Genomic DNA, 19,971 nt, shown 5'->3' with positions numbered 1-19,971 from the left:
TTTAGAAAAATGTTGGGTGGTGACAAAGTTCCGTTATATGCCGCTTTATAGGCTGTTAATCCCACTAAAGCTTGTTTTATCGTAAATCTAAATTGATTTATCTTTACACTGGTGTATAACATGCCTACATTTATTGTCGGAATCATCCGTAGCAATCCTACCAAAGTATGTCAATCGTTATAATTTTGCAAACCGCTGAAGAATTGGCAATAAACCTGTCATGCTCCTTGTATATCTCCGTTTCCGATTGGTCAATTCTATGGGAAAGTCTAAATGATTCTCGGAGTTATCTGATCTTGTTTCATTTCATACGTAAAGTCAAGAGAGAGTCTAAAAGACATTGACGTCATGGGAAAATTTGTAACTTATTAGACATACAACAAATAAAATTGAGAATGGAAATGGGGAATGTGTCAAAGAAACAACAACCCGACCAAATAAAAAAAACAACAGCAGAAGGTCACCAACAGGTTTTCAATGTAGCGAAAAATTCCCGCACCTGGAGGCGTCCTTCAGCTGGCCCCTAAACAAATATATACTAGTTCAGTGATAATGAACGCCATACTAATTTCCCAATTGTACACAAGAAACTAAAATTAAAATAATACAAGACTAACAAAGGCCAGATGCTCCTGACTTGGGACAGGCGCAAAAATGCGGCAGGGTTAAACATGTTTGTGAGCTCTATGATGCCACCATATTACTGAATGATTTAATTATTACTTGTGTGATGGGTCTAAGTACTCTTAAGACCATTGACATTTCAACAATGTAAATGTTGCATGGATCTCCATGACCTGTTTAATGAATAAATAATTTTCCACTATCATCAAATGATCAATGGATTGAATTTGACCCCAAGACACAGGGGTGTTTAACCATGTTAACTGAGAAAAATGATCTGCACAAGTCTTAAAAAATTAGGTAAACAGTGAGGAAAAAACATTTCAAGAAACTTTCTGATATATGAAAAAAATCAGGACTCCGGGATCGGCTGTTTTTAAGCTCGGGATTTCGGGATTGACCCTTTCAGAATCTGGGAATTCTTTTCTTCTAATTTCGGGATGCTGGGATTTACCTTATTTAATTTCGGGACCTCAGGATATAGTGTTTTTAAACCCAGGATTACCGGATCAGGACCCCTCTTATCCTCCCTCTAGTATGGTAACAATACAGTTCATGGTAAAAAAAGGAGGTTTTCTGACAATAACTGAAAAACACTTATATGTGTAGATCAATTTGAATTAAACTTTAGTGAATTATTTATATCTATTGACATGAGGTCCCTTTCGATTTTTATAAATTAAAAATTTTATGATTCTGAGTTATGGGGTTATATTCATTAAAAAAGTGTGAATTTTTCAATTTTAGGTCATTATAATTAAAAGTTGTGTCCATACTTACAATACTGTATAGGGTTAACCCTCTGCAGGAAAATATTATTTGCTGTCACCGGACAGCCTATTGTATGATAAGTAACAGCATGCATCATCTGGGTCCCATGGACACATTCACCATTTTCTTAAATACTTCACATTAAATCTTTGTTTACTAAATAACAATTTTCTCTCAATCTCACTTTTAAATACTTCATATACTTTAGCTTGAGAAGAACAGAAAGTCAAGAGACAAAAAGAACAAGAAGCAAGCGAGGCCTTGATAAAAAAGCTTGGAGAAGAATTAAAAAAGTCAAGTCTGTACATCAGCAGATGATTTAGGAAAGAGAGCAGGATTAATTAGCTAAAGAGTTAGGAATTGTTGTCTCTGAGGTATTTGTAGTTTTAATTAAATTTCTTTGTGGTTAAATAAAATAGTTGTTTTGTCTATTAGTACATGTACATGTATCTGTTACAAATGGTTTTCATTTATTAACCTGAATATCTTTTAATACATTGGAATTTAATTTTTTCATGATAATATATACTGGAAAGGGTAAGAAAAACTTTTATAGATAATTTATACTAAAAAGGGGAAGGAAAACTACAGATTTTGGAATGTTAAAAGTTAAGGTCACTTTTACTAAAAAGGATTTTATTTGCAAAAATTTTAACATATTTAGTTCCCTTTGTAAGCTAAACCAAAAGATGCAGTTAGGGTGAAGAGCCTTTATTAATTTTAATTCAATACACCAAAGGTTGCAGATGCAAGAATTAGACTGAAAGTAAAGAAATATATATAAAGTGTAATTTGTTGTTTCATAGTAATTATTTGAAAGACATTTTTTTGTATTAAAAAAAATAAACTGAACATTTCAGTTAAGGAAAAAGGTGTACTGATGTTAAGGCCAATAATTGAAAGGGGAAGGTCAACATGGTCAAGTGTTAAAAAATAACATAACATTCAACATCCACGAATTCCCATCAATTAAATGTCATTGATATAATGATTATTTATTTATGCAAGAGTAAAAATACTCTATGGGCTATTCACACTTATTTAATATAAATGATATAAAAATTATATAAAAATATAAAATATTTACAATTATAAAAAATACACAGCTATATTTTTTTATAAATTTTACATGATCTATTTATATTTGAAAAGAATATGAAATGCCTAATCAAATATGTATACCTACATGTAATACTGGTCATTATATTTTTTAGATCTAGGCTAGATTTTATTAACAAGAAAAGAAGCTGGGCTTTAGAATGGTAAGCCCTTATTTCTATATAATCCATTTTAAACAAGGAACTACATGTATATTGAATTGTAGAAAATTTTTCAAGATATGTATGTGTTCAAGACCATTTGGGTAATTAGACTGTACATGTATGACCTGGACTGTATGCATACCTTTTCAAAATACTCACACAGTCGGATCCCACAGGTACGGTTTGACTAATTTAAAGATGTTGATCAAGTTTATTATAAAAGAGAAGATGTTGTATGATTGTCAATGAGGCAACTGTCCACAAGAGACCAAAATGACTATATTAAATTAAGATGTATTTTTTTTCCATGTTTCACAATATAAATGCATTGCAATCATCATGTAAGACTGCAATTTCGCAGCAGATTGAATAAAAGTGATATTCACTGTGCCAAATGTACATTGTACTGTTATACCACTGTCCCAGGTTAGGGGGAGGGTTGGGATCCCGCTAACATGTTTAACCCCGCCACATTATTTATGTATGTGCCTGTCCCAAGTCAGGAACCTGTAATTCAGTGGTTGTCGTTTGTTTATGTGTTACATATTTGTTTTTCGTTCATTTTTGTCGAGCCTTTGACTTTAGTTGAAAAAGCGAGACTAAGCGATCCTACATTCCGTCGTCGTCGGTGTCGTCATCCTCTGTGGCGTCCACAAATATTCACTCTGTGGTTAAAGTTTTTGAAATTTTAATAACTTTCTTAAACTATACTGGATTTCTACCAAACTTGGATAGAAGCTTCTTAATGATTACAAGATAGTATCCAGAAGTAAATTTTGTAAAAATAAAATTCCATTTTTTCCGTATTTTACTTATAAATGGACTTAGTTTTTTCTGCGGGGAAACATAACATTCACTCGGTGGTTAAAGTTTTTAGAATTTTAATAACTTTCTTAAACTATCCTGGGTTTGTACCAAACTTGGACAGAAGCTTGTTTATGATCATAAGATAGTATCCAGAAGTAAACTTTGTAAAACAATAAATTCATTTTTTCCGTATTTTACTTTTAAATGGACTTAGTTTTTCTGTGGGGAAACATTACATTCACTCTGTGGTTAAAGTTTTTAGAATTTTAATAACTTTCTTAAACTATCCTGGGTTTGTACCAAACTTGGACAGAAGCTTATTTATGTTCATTAGATAGTATCCAGAAGTAAATTTTGTAAAAAGATAACTCCATTTTTTTCTGTATTTTACTTTTAAATGGACTTAGAGTTAACTTCCAGTTAACATTACATACAGTCTGCAGTTAAAGTTTTCAAAACATTTATTAGATTCATTAACTATCCTAGATATTTACCAAACTTGGACAGAAGGTTCTTACAATCATAAGATAGTATCAAGAGGAATATTTTTATTGATTTTTTCCTCATTGTTGTTGAGCCTGCGATTTACAGCAAAAGTAGGCGAGACACTGGGTTCCGCGGAACCCTTACAATTTTTTTTACATAAATAAGGCCGTTAGTTTTCTCGCTTGAATTGTTTTACATTGTCCTATCAGGGCCTTTTATAGCTGACTATATGCGGTATGGGCTTTGCTCAATGTTGAAGGCCATACAGTCAGGGGTTTCATTATTTTTTAAGACTGGTGGTACCTTTTAGATTTTAGGGGGAACCAACAAAAAGGGCAAGGGGTCTGGGGGCCGCCTAAGGCTCTCAGTGGGTCCAGGGCTAGTCCTGGTAGGGGGCTAGGGGGCTTTTATGGGGGCAAAGCCCCCCTAAGCTCCTGGATTTTAGGGATTTCAGCCTTAATTTTTTACTTTTAAGAATAGGGAAAAGTCTAATATTTGCTTCAATTTTGGGTAAGTTAACATTGAATTGGTTTTTTTTCTAGAGTATTTATCTGAAAATACATTGCTTATAATTATTTTGAAATCAGTTATAAAATATGTATGACCTATAATGCAGGGGTTTCATGTGAAATGTTGTTTCAATGTTTTGTTTGTTTTTTACTTTTATTAAATGTTTTGTATTTGTTCAATATGGTGAATGAAATTCATAAGTTACATACAATGTAGTATATTATTAAAAAATATAATAAAACTTGAAGCTTTTTTTATTGCTTTCAACTTTTTGTTATAATCATAAGGTAAAGGGGGGGGGGCAAATTACTTATAGGCTCCTTAACTATAGTAAGTAACTGTAAAATTGTTTTTTCACTTCTTCAGAGCTTTCTTTTTTATTTATTTTAGAAGTCTAAAAATTCGTCAGAAATTATATTTTGTTAACATAACTGTAGTTATATATGTTACTTCAGATTGTTTCACGAAATCTTACACTAAAAATTTCCTGCAGACAACAGTCATAATTTTTTAAATCACAACATAGAACTCATATCGAGAAAACGGTGATCAGGAACAAGGTACGGTCCAATGGGAAACGAACTGATTTGATGCAATTAACGATTTTCTGAATTTCATATAATGTACATGTTCACCTTTGTTATCCTTTTATTCATAAAATAATCTGTGATACAAGATGCTTTCCTTTTCATAGAAAGCATAACTAGACATAGTTATGTTGTTGTTGTTTAAATTCATCAACAATTTGCCGCTTAAAAATATAGTGCTAAATCGTCGCATTATAAAGCGCTCTTACGATACAGATACAGACACGTGGTTTATAAGTATCACTTCTGCTTATTTTGGAGGTGAACCTAAATTGGCAGAAGATATATAAATATACTTAAACGCGGACCTCGACGAAGACACCTATAAACATACACATGAACGGCGTAAACTGAGATTATCACTTTAGTAAAGAAAGAAATTAGATTTGAACGATTTCAAGAGAATTTTACACATTATATTTTTGGTATTATTATTTTTTCTGCCAGTACCAGACGCTTCCGTAGGCGGGTAAAAGTACTGGGTACTGGCTCTTAATGAATGCACTGAAGTCTACTGGAATGTTGTTACATAGAAATGGAAAGTTCACAATTGGGAAGCTGAAATCATCTCTTTTGTCTTAAAGTTTTGTTTTCAACCGACCCTCAACCAAATGTTATGAAACTTACACACAATGCTAATTACCATAAAACGTAAATCAAGTACAATATTATTTTTTTGTATTAGGTAACTAGCAAACTGTTACTAATATTATGCAACTTCCTGAACCAGAAGTACAACTATTATAGTACAGATGGAATCATTTTACTAACACAAATTTTTGTTGGGGGGTTAGTCACAAGGCTATGACATGTATAGGTAGATTAATAAGGATTATTGATGCTCAGTTCTGCCTTCATACTGTTAGTGTTACTAACTACTGAAAATTCAGAAATATTGCGATGTTTTTATTATAATGAAAAATGCAACAAGGTTATTATAAGTTATAATCGCAATAATTTTAACTCGCGATTTGAAATTTTGTATATGAGTTAAACAGTTTTTTTTCCTCAATACTGCAAAGATTAAAATCGAATTTTCGTCTAAAATGAAAAAAATGCAATAATAAATGCTTGCAATAATCCCTTGACATCAGTGGTTCAATTGAACATTAAATAAAATTATCTGTTTATATATTTTTCAGATACAGAATGAACAAGCAGATAGTAGTAGATTTTCCAAACATTGATAATGGTTTTCTGTAACCATGGTAACTGTACTTAAGGATGAACACAACTGTACCTGATATCAACCTATAAAGCCATTGGTCAAATATCACATCATTCAAAATGGATGACTTTTTGTCGTTTACGATTCTTGATGAATCTGACTCAGAAGATATTCTGTATTGTAAAAATTGTGGGGAGTTATTAGAGGAACAATCAGATATGGTCAGTCACGACTGTCCGAAACTTTCTGCAGAACACAAAAAGGATTTGAAAATGACCTTGACACTTGATAAATTAAATCACAAGGATAAAACCCAAAATAAATCTTCATCGAACAAGCGTAAACATAGTGATGTATTAGACCAAGAATTGACGGAGCAAGTCTTTTTAATAAAAGAAGATTCCCTAATAAAAAACAATTACAATGTGAAAAAAACTCAGAATGAAAAAGATGCAAAAAGAACAAAATTAGACATGCATGAAGACAAGCAATCTAGTCAATCTGAAAATAGAAAAAAGTGGACAAATAAAACAGCAATGAAGATTGAATCTCAAAAAAAGTTGAAAAATAATAAGTCTTCAAAAGTAAAAATTCAAAGGTTAGATGTCAATTTGAATAGAAAAGATGATCCATTGTCTACGAAATTAGATAGTTATATTTCACCAAAAGGAGTTTTGAAAGGAGGTGGCAAAGTTAATGGTGAGTCTGTTGAAATGCAGGAGAAAATCCAACCTGCATTGAATAGGATAGGAACAGAGATGAATAATAAAGAAAAACAAGAACTGTCTAAAATAAAACAAAACTCCAGAAAAACAGGAAGTCACAAACATAAAATAATGCCTTCAGTCAGAGCAGAAATTAAAGGAACAGCTAATTCAGACAATGTTAATATTCGCATTGAAAAGTTTCAAAGCAATGAACAGGTCTCTCCTAAAATGAGAATTGAGAGAGAACAAAGTGAAAAGGACATTACATCAACTAAGGTGACTCCAAAATCAACAGATAGTACACAAACATTAAATTGTGCAGAAGTGGATTCCTTTTCTGACGTTGACAACACCAATATACAAGATGATGAGGTACTACATCAAACTCTTAAAGGGGAAATAACTCAGGCAACTCTTGAAGGGGAAATAACTCAGGCAAGCTACTCTCACATAGGAAAAGAAATAGAAGACAAATTATCAGAAAAAGGAGGTGGAACTAAAAAGCCTATGTTTATGACATTGTGTGACTCTTGTGGATTTTTTGTACCAACAGAGCATGAATGTGCTGTTCAGAATAATAGTAATCTTGAACTTTTTACTTCTGTTTTATCGACAGAATCTGAAGATAGAATTCCTAAAGGAACTGATTTTGTAATTGTTGAGAAAGGAGCAAGTAATCCAGATCTGTCAGTACAAAATTTTCATCAAATAAATGGCTATTTGAAATCAGGAAAAGACTCCACCTTAGAGGATTATAATTGTATACAATGTGGCGAGTCATTTGTCAGTAACAATATACAAATCAAAAGTGAAGAACAAATCTTCTCCATTGGTTCAGATTTGGTAACATTCTTTCGATGTGAGAAATGTACAATATTGCTAAGTGTCAAAGATAAAATTAAAGAAGGATTCGTAACTTGTATGAATGTTGATGATTTTACACCTCTAATAGACAGGAAAAAGAATAAGGTTGTATGTAGAATATGTGGTGAGGACTTGAATGACCTGGAAAAAATCAAATGGTTGTCTCATTTTGTCAGTCATGCTAAACAAATAAAGAAGCAGTGTATAATATGCCTACAGCCTATTTTTACATTAAGGAAAACAAGAACACATATGAGGAAGCATAAAATCTTGATAGAGACTACAAACTTTTTCAGACAAGTAAAACCAGAACTAAGTGGATGTCATAAAAAGTCTGACAAAATGAATAGCGTAGCATATGAAGAAAATGTTGATAAGGTTCAAAGTTCAGAAGGGTCAGCAGGAAATTTAGACCATATTCCGACAGCACTGACAAATTGTAATCAAACAGACAAGGAAACACCGACATTATATGACAAGGATGGAAACATGTTCAGAGTTGATTTGGCCAAAAATACTCTCATTTGTAATTTTGCAAAAGAGGATAAAAACAAAAACAAAACCATGTCACATGACACAATGAGAAAATCAGTTGGTATATCATCTTCACGGAACGAAAACTCTGAAAGAAGCCAATCCGTGTATACTTACAAAGTAGATGGAAATAATGTTGTACCCACTTCAGAAACTGGTGTTCCAGATAATAGATGGCGAGGCAATGATCGTAACAAATTAACAAATTCCTTGGATAAATATAACCTGAGAAAGGGGAAAAAGAAAGTGGATTACGCTGAACTGGATAAAGGCTTGGCCCCAGAAAGTCAATATACAGTAGCACCTTCACATGTTAGGCTGTCGTCTGGTTATAGGGTTCATAATTCTAACTTTAATGGTGTAGTACCTGCTAGGTATCAGTCTAACCTGAATAGACAGTCAATGGCTGCCTCTGCTTTCAATACCACAGCACCATCAGTTAATAGACAGTCAATGGCAGTCTCTTCTTTCAATACCACAATGGCGTCTGCTAACACCACACACCTAGATAACAGACGCATGACTATAATGGTGTCTGCTAACACAACACCTATAGTGCAGTCAAATACAAATGTCATCAGGAACAATCAGAATTATGCCAACTCGCTCCTTTCATCACAAGCTTACATAGGAGATCTAATTCAGACATTAGATACATGCCCTTCAACTGAGATTTCTGATCAGTTCTTACAATTGGCAGACGGTCATCCAGTTGTTAGTACACCAAGTTCACAGTTAAATGAGATATCTAGCAGTAAAAATATGTTTGATGACATTTTGACCTCTGCTGGAACTGTGAGAACTTACCCTTGTTACCATAGTAACAATCAAAGGCCAATATCACATGGTTTGCAGGAAGTTCAAACCCCTATAGATCATTCAAACTCCCATTTATCATCAGGAAATGTGTCACAGATTTCAGTGAATGCTTCACATCTACAGTCAAAATCTTATATTCACGTGCCACAAGCTTCTGTTGTAAGATTGATTGATAATTCAGGACAAGTTAGTCAAACCATTCAAGGAAAAATGTCAAACACAAGCATGATTGACTTAAATAACACTTCAGTACCTGTATCGGCTACATCATACCCCAATGACCTATTGGGACAGTTAGTGCAGTCCTCTGGTATAACAGAAGGTTTACAAGATGGAGATATTTTCAGCAATTATGTACAGAACAATATTTCTATTTCATCAAGAGACATACCTACTAGTCTTATGTCAACAACTCATGCGCCCCAGGTGTCACAGACCTCTGTTCTGCCAAATCATGCACCTCAGGCGTCACAGACCTCTGTTCTGCCTAATCATGCACCTCAGGTGACACAGACCTCTGTTCTGCCTAATCATGTGTCCAAAACATTGAGTTTATCACAGTCCTTGAGCTTGCCACAACAGGCATCACAGACCTCAAGTTTATTAGAGCCTTTGGCTTTGCCTCCACAGGTGGCACAGACCTCGAGTTTATCACAGTCTTTGAGTCTGCCTCAACAAGTGGCACAGACCTCGAGTGTATCACAGCCTTTGAGTCTGCCTCAACAAATGGCACAGACCTCAAGTGTATCACAGCCTTTGAGCTTGGCACAACAGATGGCACAAACTTCAGAGTTGATAAATGTATCAGTAAGCTTGCCTTATTCCAGTAGCGTAAGTTTGACACAAAGTAACATGACGAACATCACAACACATGAACCACAAACAAATACAGGAGGTGTGTCTAATAGTTTGGATGAAAACTTTAATAGAATACAGATGCTTTACATGCAAGAGATGCCAGAAGGCATGACTGAGGAGGAAGAGATCAAATTTTTGTCCCAAATGAATTCTGATGGTGCTACTCCATTTCAGATCAAGGAAAGTAGTGAAAGTGATAATGAAAGTACTAGTGATAGTGTTAATAACTACAATCACAGTCAAAATGGGGACGAAAATGTGGAAAATTGTAACAAGGTGCAAAACAAAAAAAATGCTAATTTTGAAAGTTTGAATATTGGCATTGTGCAAAATTTTGACGAAGGAAACCCAATGTATGTACAAGAGGAAGTTGAAGTTGAGAGTACATGTAGTAAAGGTATACCTCGAACATGGGCGAGAAAGAAAATATCCCCAAAAACATCACAAGATTTTAAATGTAAATTGTGTGCACTAACCTTTAGACGTAAGGACCTGTTGTCAAAGCATGAAGAACTACATGTGACTAATCCACATACATGTTGGCAGTGTTGCCTCACATTTAATTCAGCTGTTCAATATTCAAACCATATCAAAGAAGAAAAATATAATCACTGATTATAAAAGCACATTTGATTTAACCAAGGACAATGTAATTCAATTTATTTTTATTGGGTTAAACTTTGTAACTACATTGTACTAGATATGTTATTTTAAAATCTGTCTTATTTAATTTAAAAGTGAAATTTATTTACTGGTATCTGCCATTCAAGATGACCCAAATGTTACTTGATAATTGTTTTAACTGGTACCTGCTATTCAAGATAACTCAAATGTAACTGAATAACTTTTTAATTGTATCTGCTATTCAATATAACCCATATGTTACTGGATAACTGTTAATTTGTACCTCATATTCAAAAACTTCCCCAATGTTACTGGATAGCTGTTAACTGGTATCTCCCATTCAAAAACTTCCCTAATGTTACTGGATAACTGTTGACTGGTATCTCTTGTTCAAAAACTTCCCCAATGTTACTGGATAACTGTGAACTGGTACCTCCTGTTCAAAAACTTCCCCAATGTTACTGGATAACTGTTAATTGGTATCTCCCATTCAAAAACTTTCCCAATGTTACTGGATAACTGTTAACTGGTACCTCCCATTCAAAAAATTTCCCAATGTAACTGGATAACTGTTCACTGGTACCTCCCATTCAAGAACTTCCCCGATGTTACTGGATAACTGTTAACTGGTACCTCCCATCAAAAAAATTCCGGAATGTTACTGGATAATTGTTTACTGGTACCTCTCGTTCAAAAACTTTCCCAATGTTACTGGATAACTGTTAACTGGTACCTCCCATTCAAAAACTTCCTCAAGGTTACTGGATAATTGTTTACTGGTACCTCCCATTTAAAAACTTCTCCAATATTAATGGATAATTGTTAGCTGGTACCAGTTGTAACATAATTGAAAAGGATTTTCAAAAAAGAATCTTCAAGGAAGAGAAGTACAAGTTATGTGGTTTTTACTTTGTCTATGTATTAAAATGGGTTTCTTTCTATGCCAGTACTTTATTCCTGATTTTAGAAAGTATGAAATATCGTAAAGCAGTAATTTGACTCCAGTGACCTTTGATTTGATTTCCCTAAAGGATATGAATTGTATTATCCTCTATTCAGTATTCATGGTATTGGGGATAAGGCCAGGGATGTTAACTTTTTTTTTATCTAAGGCTGAAGAAAATACATTTGTCTAGGTTTGGAATTTGAACTAAGAGTGTTATATTGAAAATGTACATATAAGTATTAATTTTTATATATTTTTTTCATATCAGTTGTTCTTATTTATTTAGTATGGCTGTATATCTCTGCTGTCTCATATACTAAACATTTTTTGTTCATATTTTATCAGATTTTTTTGTGATATAATTCTGTATACATGTTCTGAAATTATGAAATTTCTAATGAGAATATGCTATAGCACAGTTTTGACAGTGATGAAGTAATAGAGTTACAACCAATGAGACCCTGTTCTGGTGTATGTACAAGACAAATGGTTTTGAAGTCAGTATTTGTAAAATGATAATGTAGTAGAAAGATACTGTAAATAAGACTTATCCAATACAAGGTGAACTCTATTACATGTAAATGTTTATTGATAACGCCAAGATTGTAGACACAATTAAATGTATAGTAATATTGTGTACCTATAAAATTACATGCTGGAACATGAAGCAACAATCAATTAGTCAAAAGCTTGCTTCAACATGTTTAATCTTGTCAGTATTCTTTGTTTAAAATTGTGTTAAGTTTGATATTTTATTGTATTTTTCAATGGAAACAAAAGGAATATTTATTTATTAAGATCTCCTGATAGTGATCGGTCTGTTTTTCTGTCCTTCTGTCCATAAGGGAGCTACCATTTGATTTATAGGGGGGGGGGGGGCTAGGATGTAAAATTTTGTCCTGCATTATTTTTTAGCTGTAATCTCTGTCCTGCATTTTTATTTTTCACTCTGTTCGGTCCTGCCTTTTTTTTTTATAGTTTATCCTGACTTTTTTTTTAACAAAATTGTCGTCCTGACTTTTTTTTTTTGCAAGTGTCTCATCCTGCATTTTTTTTACTCAAACTCCTGTCCTGCCTATTTTTTTCAAATTTCATCCTAGCCACCACCCCCCCATAAAAATCAAATGGTAGCTCCATAAAAAATTATGTCTGCTCTATATCAAGAGATCTGTTATGAATTCATACTGTATACTTGACATTTATGTTTACCAAACAAAACCAGCTGATGTGTTGTAATGCTTGTACAACTTTCTAGGTCAAAGGTCAAGGTTAAAATCTTTGGTTATGTTTACACTACCATGTCTTATGGTATAGATCATGTCAGCTCTTTATTTTTAGAATTGTTTTAATTTAAGAGTTTATGCTTGACATGTATATTACCCAACAACAGAGGGTGTGTCTTAATACTTGTACAACTTTCTAGGTCAAAGGTCAAGGTCAAAAACTTCGTTTTTGTTTTGAAATAAAAGTTTATAGTTGACATGTATATTGACGGACACTAAGGGTGTGTCTCATAATAGACTTCAATAGTTATTATTTCTTATATTTCCCTAAGCATGTTACACTCAGATGCAAGGGCAGGGACTTGCTGACTGTGAATCATGGATAAAGTTTTCTCTTCCTGTTTAATTGTTAGATATCATGGTGAATATTTGTCTCATTACATCTAAATAGTACAAAACATGCCTTTGAAATGTTTTGACTGTGGAAGACGTATGTAATAGGCGATCAAGTTATTATAGTAACTTGTTAATGGTTATTGATGATTACCTCCCTTTTGAATTTAATATTTCTTTGTTATATCATTTAGACTTTGACAGTCAAGATCAGATTTTTTAGCAGCATAAACCTAATGATTCAGATTTTTACCAGATTTTGAAAACATAATATGTTGAACATGTTGAAGTTTAGTGTGTTATTTTTGTGCTAAAACAGGCAAAGTGTTACAGTTAGCCTGCACCAGTTTTGTGTGTATTTTATCATACCTACATGACATTTTCAACTTAGAATGAAGACGGCATTGATAATTATGACATGCTTAACAATTTTTTTTTTACCATATTATGAACTATTATGATAAAAGATGCCAATTGTCATTGATAAAAACATCAATTATTAATGCTATAATAATCCTGGGCGAATATTATAGCAATATGGGCCTTCAGATCTGTTTTTTTCTGTTTAATATACTTGTTTCTACATTTATCTAAGTGTGGGGGGTTGTGATATAAATAGAACTTGTATAAGTTAACTGCACTTAATTAACATATTTTTATTACATTATTGTTGATATTTTATGCAGGCCTAAAATTGTAGGGGTATAATGATTTTTAGTATGTGGATGTGTTCACCAAGCCACCCATCTATAATATATCAGATTTAAGATTTGATTTAGGGTAGTGCCCAAAGGAGCTGTCATAACATCAAAAAAGAAACTAGTTAGGCAAGTTCACTATAATGTGAACTTTTAAAAATATATGTAAAATAAGGGGTTAATGAGGTTTGTTCATTTTACTGTTTATCTATTGGACACATATTTGTGTTTATTTGATATTTTGATTAATGATATGATTTATAAAAATGAGAACTTTTTCTGGTTATTAAAAAAATGTAAATTTCAAACTATTAAGGGAAATAAATCGATTGCTTTATTATAACTATTATTTGATAAGGAACTGTTGCTTAGGGGTGTGTCGTCCATTTGCCACCATATTGTTACTGTTAAATCAGTTAATATCATTCTTGAATTGATGGGCGTTAATATTCCCAAAAGTTTTGAATTAATATGTTCAATGTTATGTTTGTGTGTTAACAAAAGTATTGGTGGTGTAAGTTTTTCTCATGTTTTATTATCTGTATTTGAGCCTTAAAACTACTGTTATCTTCCTGTTTTGTATAATGAGTTAATCACAGGGAGACATTATGTGAATGTTAAGCAATAAATGTAAATATTTCAGTATTATAATGAAATCTGTGCTGTACTTCTTGTCATTTTAATTCTCTACGTTTATGACAAAAGATGTTCCAATGCATCAGCATACAATGGCTGTGTAACATTGTGTAGTTATATCATTAACATTATATCATATATTCGTTAATAAATATGTTACCTGCTAGTTATTTCATTTATGTTGTCAAGATTTAAATTGTTCATCGGTTAGGCTATAGTCAAATAATTTAATTTTGGATGTAACACTGTTTCTGATAGGCTGACAGTGTTTTGTCCATCAGCTCATAGACAAAATGTTGTCAGATGACGTCAATAATTTGGAATTAAGATCTAAATTATAGGAAATGACTAATATTTTTCTGTCTTTTGGAAATAATATAACTAGAGGCTCTAAAGAGCCTGTGTCGCTCACCTTGGTCTATGTGAATATTAAACAAAGGACGCAGATTGATTCATGACAAAATTGTATTTTGGTGATGGTGATGTGTTTGTACATCTTAATTTACTGAACATTCTAGCTGCTTACAATTATCTCTACCTATAATTAACTTGGCCCAGTAATTTCAGAGGAGAAGATTTTTGTAAAACATTACTTAGATTTACGAAAAATGGTTAAAAATTGACTATAAAGGGCAATAACTCCTAAACGGGTCAACTGACCATTTCGGTCATGTTGACTTATTTGTAAATCTTACTTTGCTGAACATTATTGCTGTTTATAGTTTATCTCTATCTATTATAATATTCAAGATAATAACCAAAAACAGCAAAATTTCCTCAAAATTACTAATTCAGGGGCAGCAACCCAACAATGGGTTGTCCAATTCATCTGAAAATTTCAGGGCAGATAGATCTTTACCTGATGAACAATTTGATACCGAGTCAGATTTGCTCTAAATGCTTTGGTTTTTGAGTTATAAGCCAAAAACTGCATTTTACCCCTATGTTCTTTTTTTAGCTGTGGCAGCCATCTTGGTTGGTTAGCAGTCACGCAAAACATTTTTTAACCTAAATACCTCAATGATAGTTGTGGCCAAGATTGGTTAAATTTGGCCCAGTTGTTTCAGAGAAGATTTTTGTAAAAGATTACTAAGATTTATGAAAAATGGTTAAAAATTGACTATAAAGGGCAATAACTCCTAAACGGGTCAACTGACCATTTCGGTCATGTTGACTTATTTGTAAATCTTACTTTGCTGAACATTATTGCTGTCTACAGTTTATCTCCATCTATAATAATATTCAAGATAATAACCAAAAACAGTAAAATTTCCTTAAAATTGCCAATTGAGGGGCAGCAACCCATAAATGGGTTGTCGGATTCATATCTCAAAATTTCAGGGCAGATAGATCTTTACCTGATGAACAATTTAACACCGTCAGATTTGCTCTAAATGCTTTGGTTTTTGAGTTATAAGCCAAAAACTGCATTTTCCCCCTATGTTCTATTTTTAGCCATGGCGGCCATCTTGATTGGTTGGGCGGGTCACCGGACACAATTTTCAAACAAGATACCCCAATGATGATTTTGGCCAAGTTTGGTTAAATTTGGCCCAGCAGTTTCAGAGGAGAAGATTTTTGTAAAACATAACTAAGATTTACGAAAAATGGTAAAAAATTGACTATAAAGGGCAATAACTCCTAAATGGGTCAACTGACCATTTCGATCATGTTGACTTATTTGTAAATCTTACTTTGCTGAACATTATTGCTGTTTATAGTTTATCTCTATCTATAATAATATTCAAGATAATAACCAAAAACAGCAAAATTTCCTCAAAATTACTAATTCAGGGACAGCAACCAAACAATGGGTTGTCCAATTCATCTGAAAATATCAGGGCAGATAGATCTTTACCTGATGAACAATTTAATACCGAGTCAGATTTGCTCTAAATGCTTTGGTTTTTTGAGTTATAAGCCAAAAACTGCATTTTACCCCTATGTTCTTTTTTTAGCTGTGGCAGCCATCTTGGTTGGTTAGCAGTCACGCAAAACATTTTTATACGACCACAAATTTTGAAAAAATTTTCGTCGTATATTGCTATCACGTTGGCGTCGTCGTTGTCGTCGTCGTCGTCGTCGTCTGAATACTTTTAGTTTTCGCACTCTAACTTTAGTAAAAGTGAATAGAAATCTATGAAATTTTAACACAAGGTTTATGACCATAAAAGGAAGACTGGTATTGATTTTGGGAGTTTTGGTCCCAACATTTTAGGAATTAGGGGCCAAAAAGGGCCCAAATAAGCATTTTCTTGGTTTTCGCACTATAACTTTAGTTTAAGTTAATAGAAATCTATGAAATTTTGACACAAGGTTTATGACCACAAAAGAAAGGTTGGGATTGATTGTGGGAGTTTTGGTTTCAACAGTTTAGGAATTAGGGGCCGAAAAAGGGCCCAAATAAGCATTATTCTTGGTTTTCGCACAATAACTTTAGTTAAAGTAAATAGAAATCAATGAAATTTAAACACAATGTTTATGACCACAAAAGGAAGGTTGGTATTTATTTTGGGAGTTTCGGTCCCAACAGTTTAGGAATTAGGGGCCAAAAAGGGACCCAAATAAGCATTTTTCTTGGTTTTCGCACCATAGTGTTAGTATAAGTAAATAGAAATCTATGAAATTTAAACACAAGGTTAATGACTATAAAAGGAAGGTTGGTATTGATTTTGGGAGTTTTGGTCCCAACAGTTAAGGAAAAAGGGGCCCAAAGGGTCCAAAATTAAACTTTGTTTGATTTCATCAAAATTGAATAATTGGGGTTCTTTAATATGCCGAATCTAACTGTGTATGTAGATTCTTAATTTTTGGTCCCGTTTTCAAATTGGTCTACATTAAGGTCCAAAGGGTCCAAAATTAAACTTAGTTTGATTTTAACAAAAATTGAAACCTTGGAGTTCTTTGATATGCTGAATCTAATAATGTACTTAGATTTTTGATTATTGGCCCAGTTTTCAAGTTGGCCCAAATCGAGGTCCAAAATTAAACATTGTTTGATTTCATCAAAAATTGAATAATTGGGGTTCTTTGATATGCCAAATCTAACTGTGTATGTAGATTCTTAATTTTTGGTCCAGTTTCAAAATTGGTCTAAATTAAAGTGCAAAGGGTCCAAAATTAAACTAAGTTTGATTTTAACAAAAATTAAATTCTTGGGCCTCTTTGATATGCTGAATCTAAACATGTACTTAGATTTTTAAAGGCAGTGCTTTAAGGCCTGACTTTTAAGTCATGAGGTTCATCTTTTCATACGCAATCCATGCTGGGGGTCTTTTGGCCAGAAATAGATCCGGAAATGTTCGAATTTCTCCTTTTCTTTTTATGGTATGATATGGTTTTTGTTTCTTTCATTTACATTGGGGACTAAAGAAACGATCAGTGTGTATTGTTAGTTTTATAGAACTTGTTATAAGTGTGTATTTTGCATTATAAGCAGTCAACCTGACTACAAACTATCAATAGTTGTATATTCCGTGTGGAAAGAGGTCGGGTCAATTTCAAGTGTTATCTGACATCTAAAGATTCTTTAATTAGTTCAGACGTTGATATAACAATGAAAAGTCGACTGAACATGATTAATATTGCATCTTCTATAATTCAAAGCGGAATTCGGTTTATGAACGAGAAACCGTAAAGCGTTTTCAATTTCGGTATTAGTTATGTATGTTATCTACGTATTATCCTGGTTCCCGGTACTACGTTCCGGTTATTAGCTATTTGATATATTTGATGTGTAACATTACAATCGGGTACCAGCCAATCTACGTGTGTATGTGTACATGATTTACCGCCAAAATGACCGACTTAAAAAATAGTCCATAAACGTTCCGTATAATGATATGCAAATTCATAATTAATCGTAACTTTTTTTTATCTTTGTATAATTAATATAACAAAATGGATTCCACAAAATTGAAAATAGCATTATTTTACGAGGATTTCTCATATTTTTTTCACTTCCGGCGCAGTAATACGTATGTTTTGAAGAAGCTCGAAGAATTTGACAAAGTGAATTGAGAAGGAAACGGATAGATATAGGTTCTTGCTATCAGGTAAAACAAATTTAAATGTACAGAACAAACACATTTACTTCACACAAATAGTACAGGCTTAAGCTTTTTATTGTCTAGCTTATACACGACTGTAGTCAAGTGTTTAAACGACGGCGGTGACCTACAAGGTACGGGTCATACTGGGTCAAGTCTAAATATGTAAACACATATCCACGTGCTATTAGGAAGAACGCATCGTAATGCAATATCTACAATTTTTCCTCCTTTATACATCGTTTAACCAGATATATTTCTCCTTTTTACATCGTTTAACCAGATTTATTTCTCTTTCAAATACACTTAAACACGGGTTGTATGTACGTATCTTTTCTAGTGTTTTCTTGTTGTTATTAAAGTTCATTTGTTGATGTTTAGAAATTTTTGAACGACTGAACACAGGAGTGAATGAATGCAACAATTATATATACTGAAGACTTGGGCTGTACAATGATAGTGTACGTATATCATACTGATAATCATTCTAGCAGTAATTATGTTAATTTAGGATGTAATGTCTAATGACAGGAATTCATGAGCTATGCCTCAGGCTTTCTGAAAAAATATCAATGACAATGTAAACAGGAACAAAACATTGACATGAATGATGCTCTCTTCTATGTTATATAGTTATTTAGGTATATGTGTTGCACAAGTTTCAATTAAAAGTTATAAAACTTTTTTCAGGGCACAAACCCACTTTAAAGAGACTTGTCTACTGCCATACCCATCCTATTTTCATGCACCATTTGCAAGCAAGAGACTGAATGGTTTGCAAAATTAAAAATCAGGACGGTGTCCAATTAAAACAAAAGAACTAAACTGGATGAATATTTTAGGAGATATCTAGACATGCTAGAGGAAAGATTTGATTTGTGAAATTGGTTTTCCTGAAAAGTCATTCATCCTAGCCTGCAGAAAGGAACTATAACTGTCCACCACCAACTGACGAGCTAATGTTGAGCTTCACATATGGAATTACTCAAATACCATCAATGTCTATGTTTTCAGCACAAATTTCACAATTTATGACACAGCTGTGCTTTTTTTTATACCGTTAAAGAGTTGTATACCAAATTTTATTTTTTTATCAATAAATATATATTATATTAATTGTGTCATCTAAGAACAAAGTCTTGTATTTTGCCAAAAGATGCATACCAGTGAATGAAAGTGGTGCAGTTCATTTTGCTTTGGTATATAGAATTGAATTACAATTGTTCATGTTATTGGAATGCATATAAAAATAAGGAGATGTGGTACAATGTATATGATATTTAGTGAGTTTATCAAGCAAAAGTGAATAAGAAATAGGTATAAGCAGTTACAGGTACTACTGTACAATCTCAAACAAGGAGAAAAACGCATACCGTAAAGAGAATTTCATATTTACAAGTAAGTT

The 19,971-nt window shown here is 32.9% G+C and overlaps 1 protein-coding gene and 1 long non-coding RNA gene across 2 annotated transcripts; both read left to right on the top strand.

The window, feature by feature from the left end:
• Positions 1 to 1,600: 1,600 nt before the first annotated feature.
• On the top strand, positions 1,601 to 10,666 carry LOC134708331 (uncharacterized). The gene is made up of 3 exons (XM_063568778.1): positions 1,601 to 1,769; positions 2,610 to 2,657; positions 6,190 to 10,666. Exon 3 carries the CDS (start codon positions 6,335 to 6,337, stop codon positions 10,610 to 10,612), a length of 4,278 nt encoding a protein of 1,425 aa, XP_063424848.1. The 5' UTR covers positions 1,601 to 1,769; positions 2,610 to 2,657; positions 6,190 to 6,334; the 3' UTR covers positions 10,613 to 10,666.
• A 5,945-nt stretch (positions 10,667 to 16,611) lies between these two features.
• LOC134708330 (uncharacterized) lies at positions 16,612 to 19,682 on the top strand. Its single transcript, XR_010105830.1, has 2 exons — positions 16,612 to 18,572; positions 19,257 to 19,682. It is a non-coding gene; the product is annotated as an uncharacterized LOC134708330 (long non-coding RNA).
• Positions 19,683 to 19,971: the final 289 nt, after the last annotated feature.

This window comes from Mytilus trossulus, chromosome 2, assembly GCF_036588685.1.
Source record: "Mytilus trossulus isolate FHL-02 chromosome 2, PNRI_Mtr1.1.1.hap1, whole genome shotgun sequence".
Taxonomy (NCBI): Eukaryota; Metazoa; Mollusca; class Bivalvia; order Mytilida; family Mytilidae; genus Mytilus; species Mytilus trossulus.
The sequence above is the reverse complement of the archived record's forward strand: the minus strand, read 5'-3'. Positions and strand labels throughout refer to the sequence as shown.

Coding starts and splice junctions, on each gene's coding strand:
- LOC134708331 (XM_063568778.1), top strand. CDS start 6,335: ATGGATGACTTTTTGTCGTTTACGATTCTTGATGAATCTGACTCAGAA.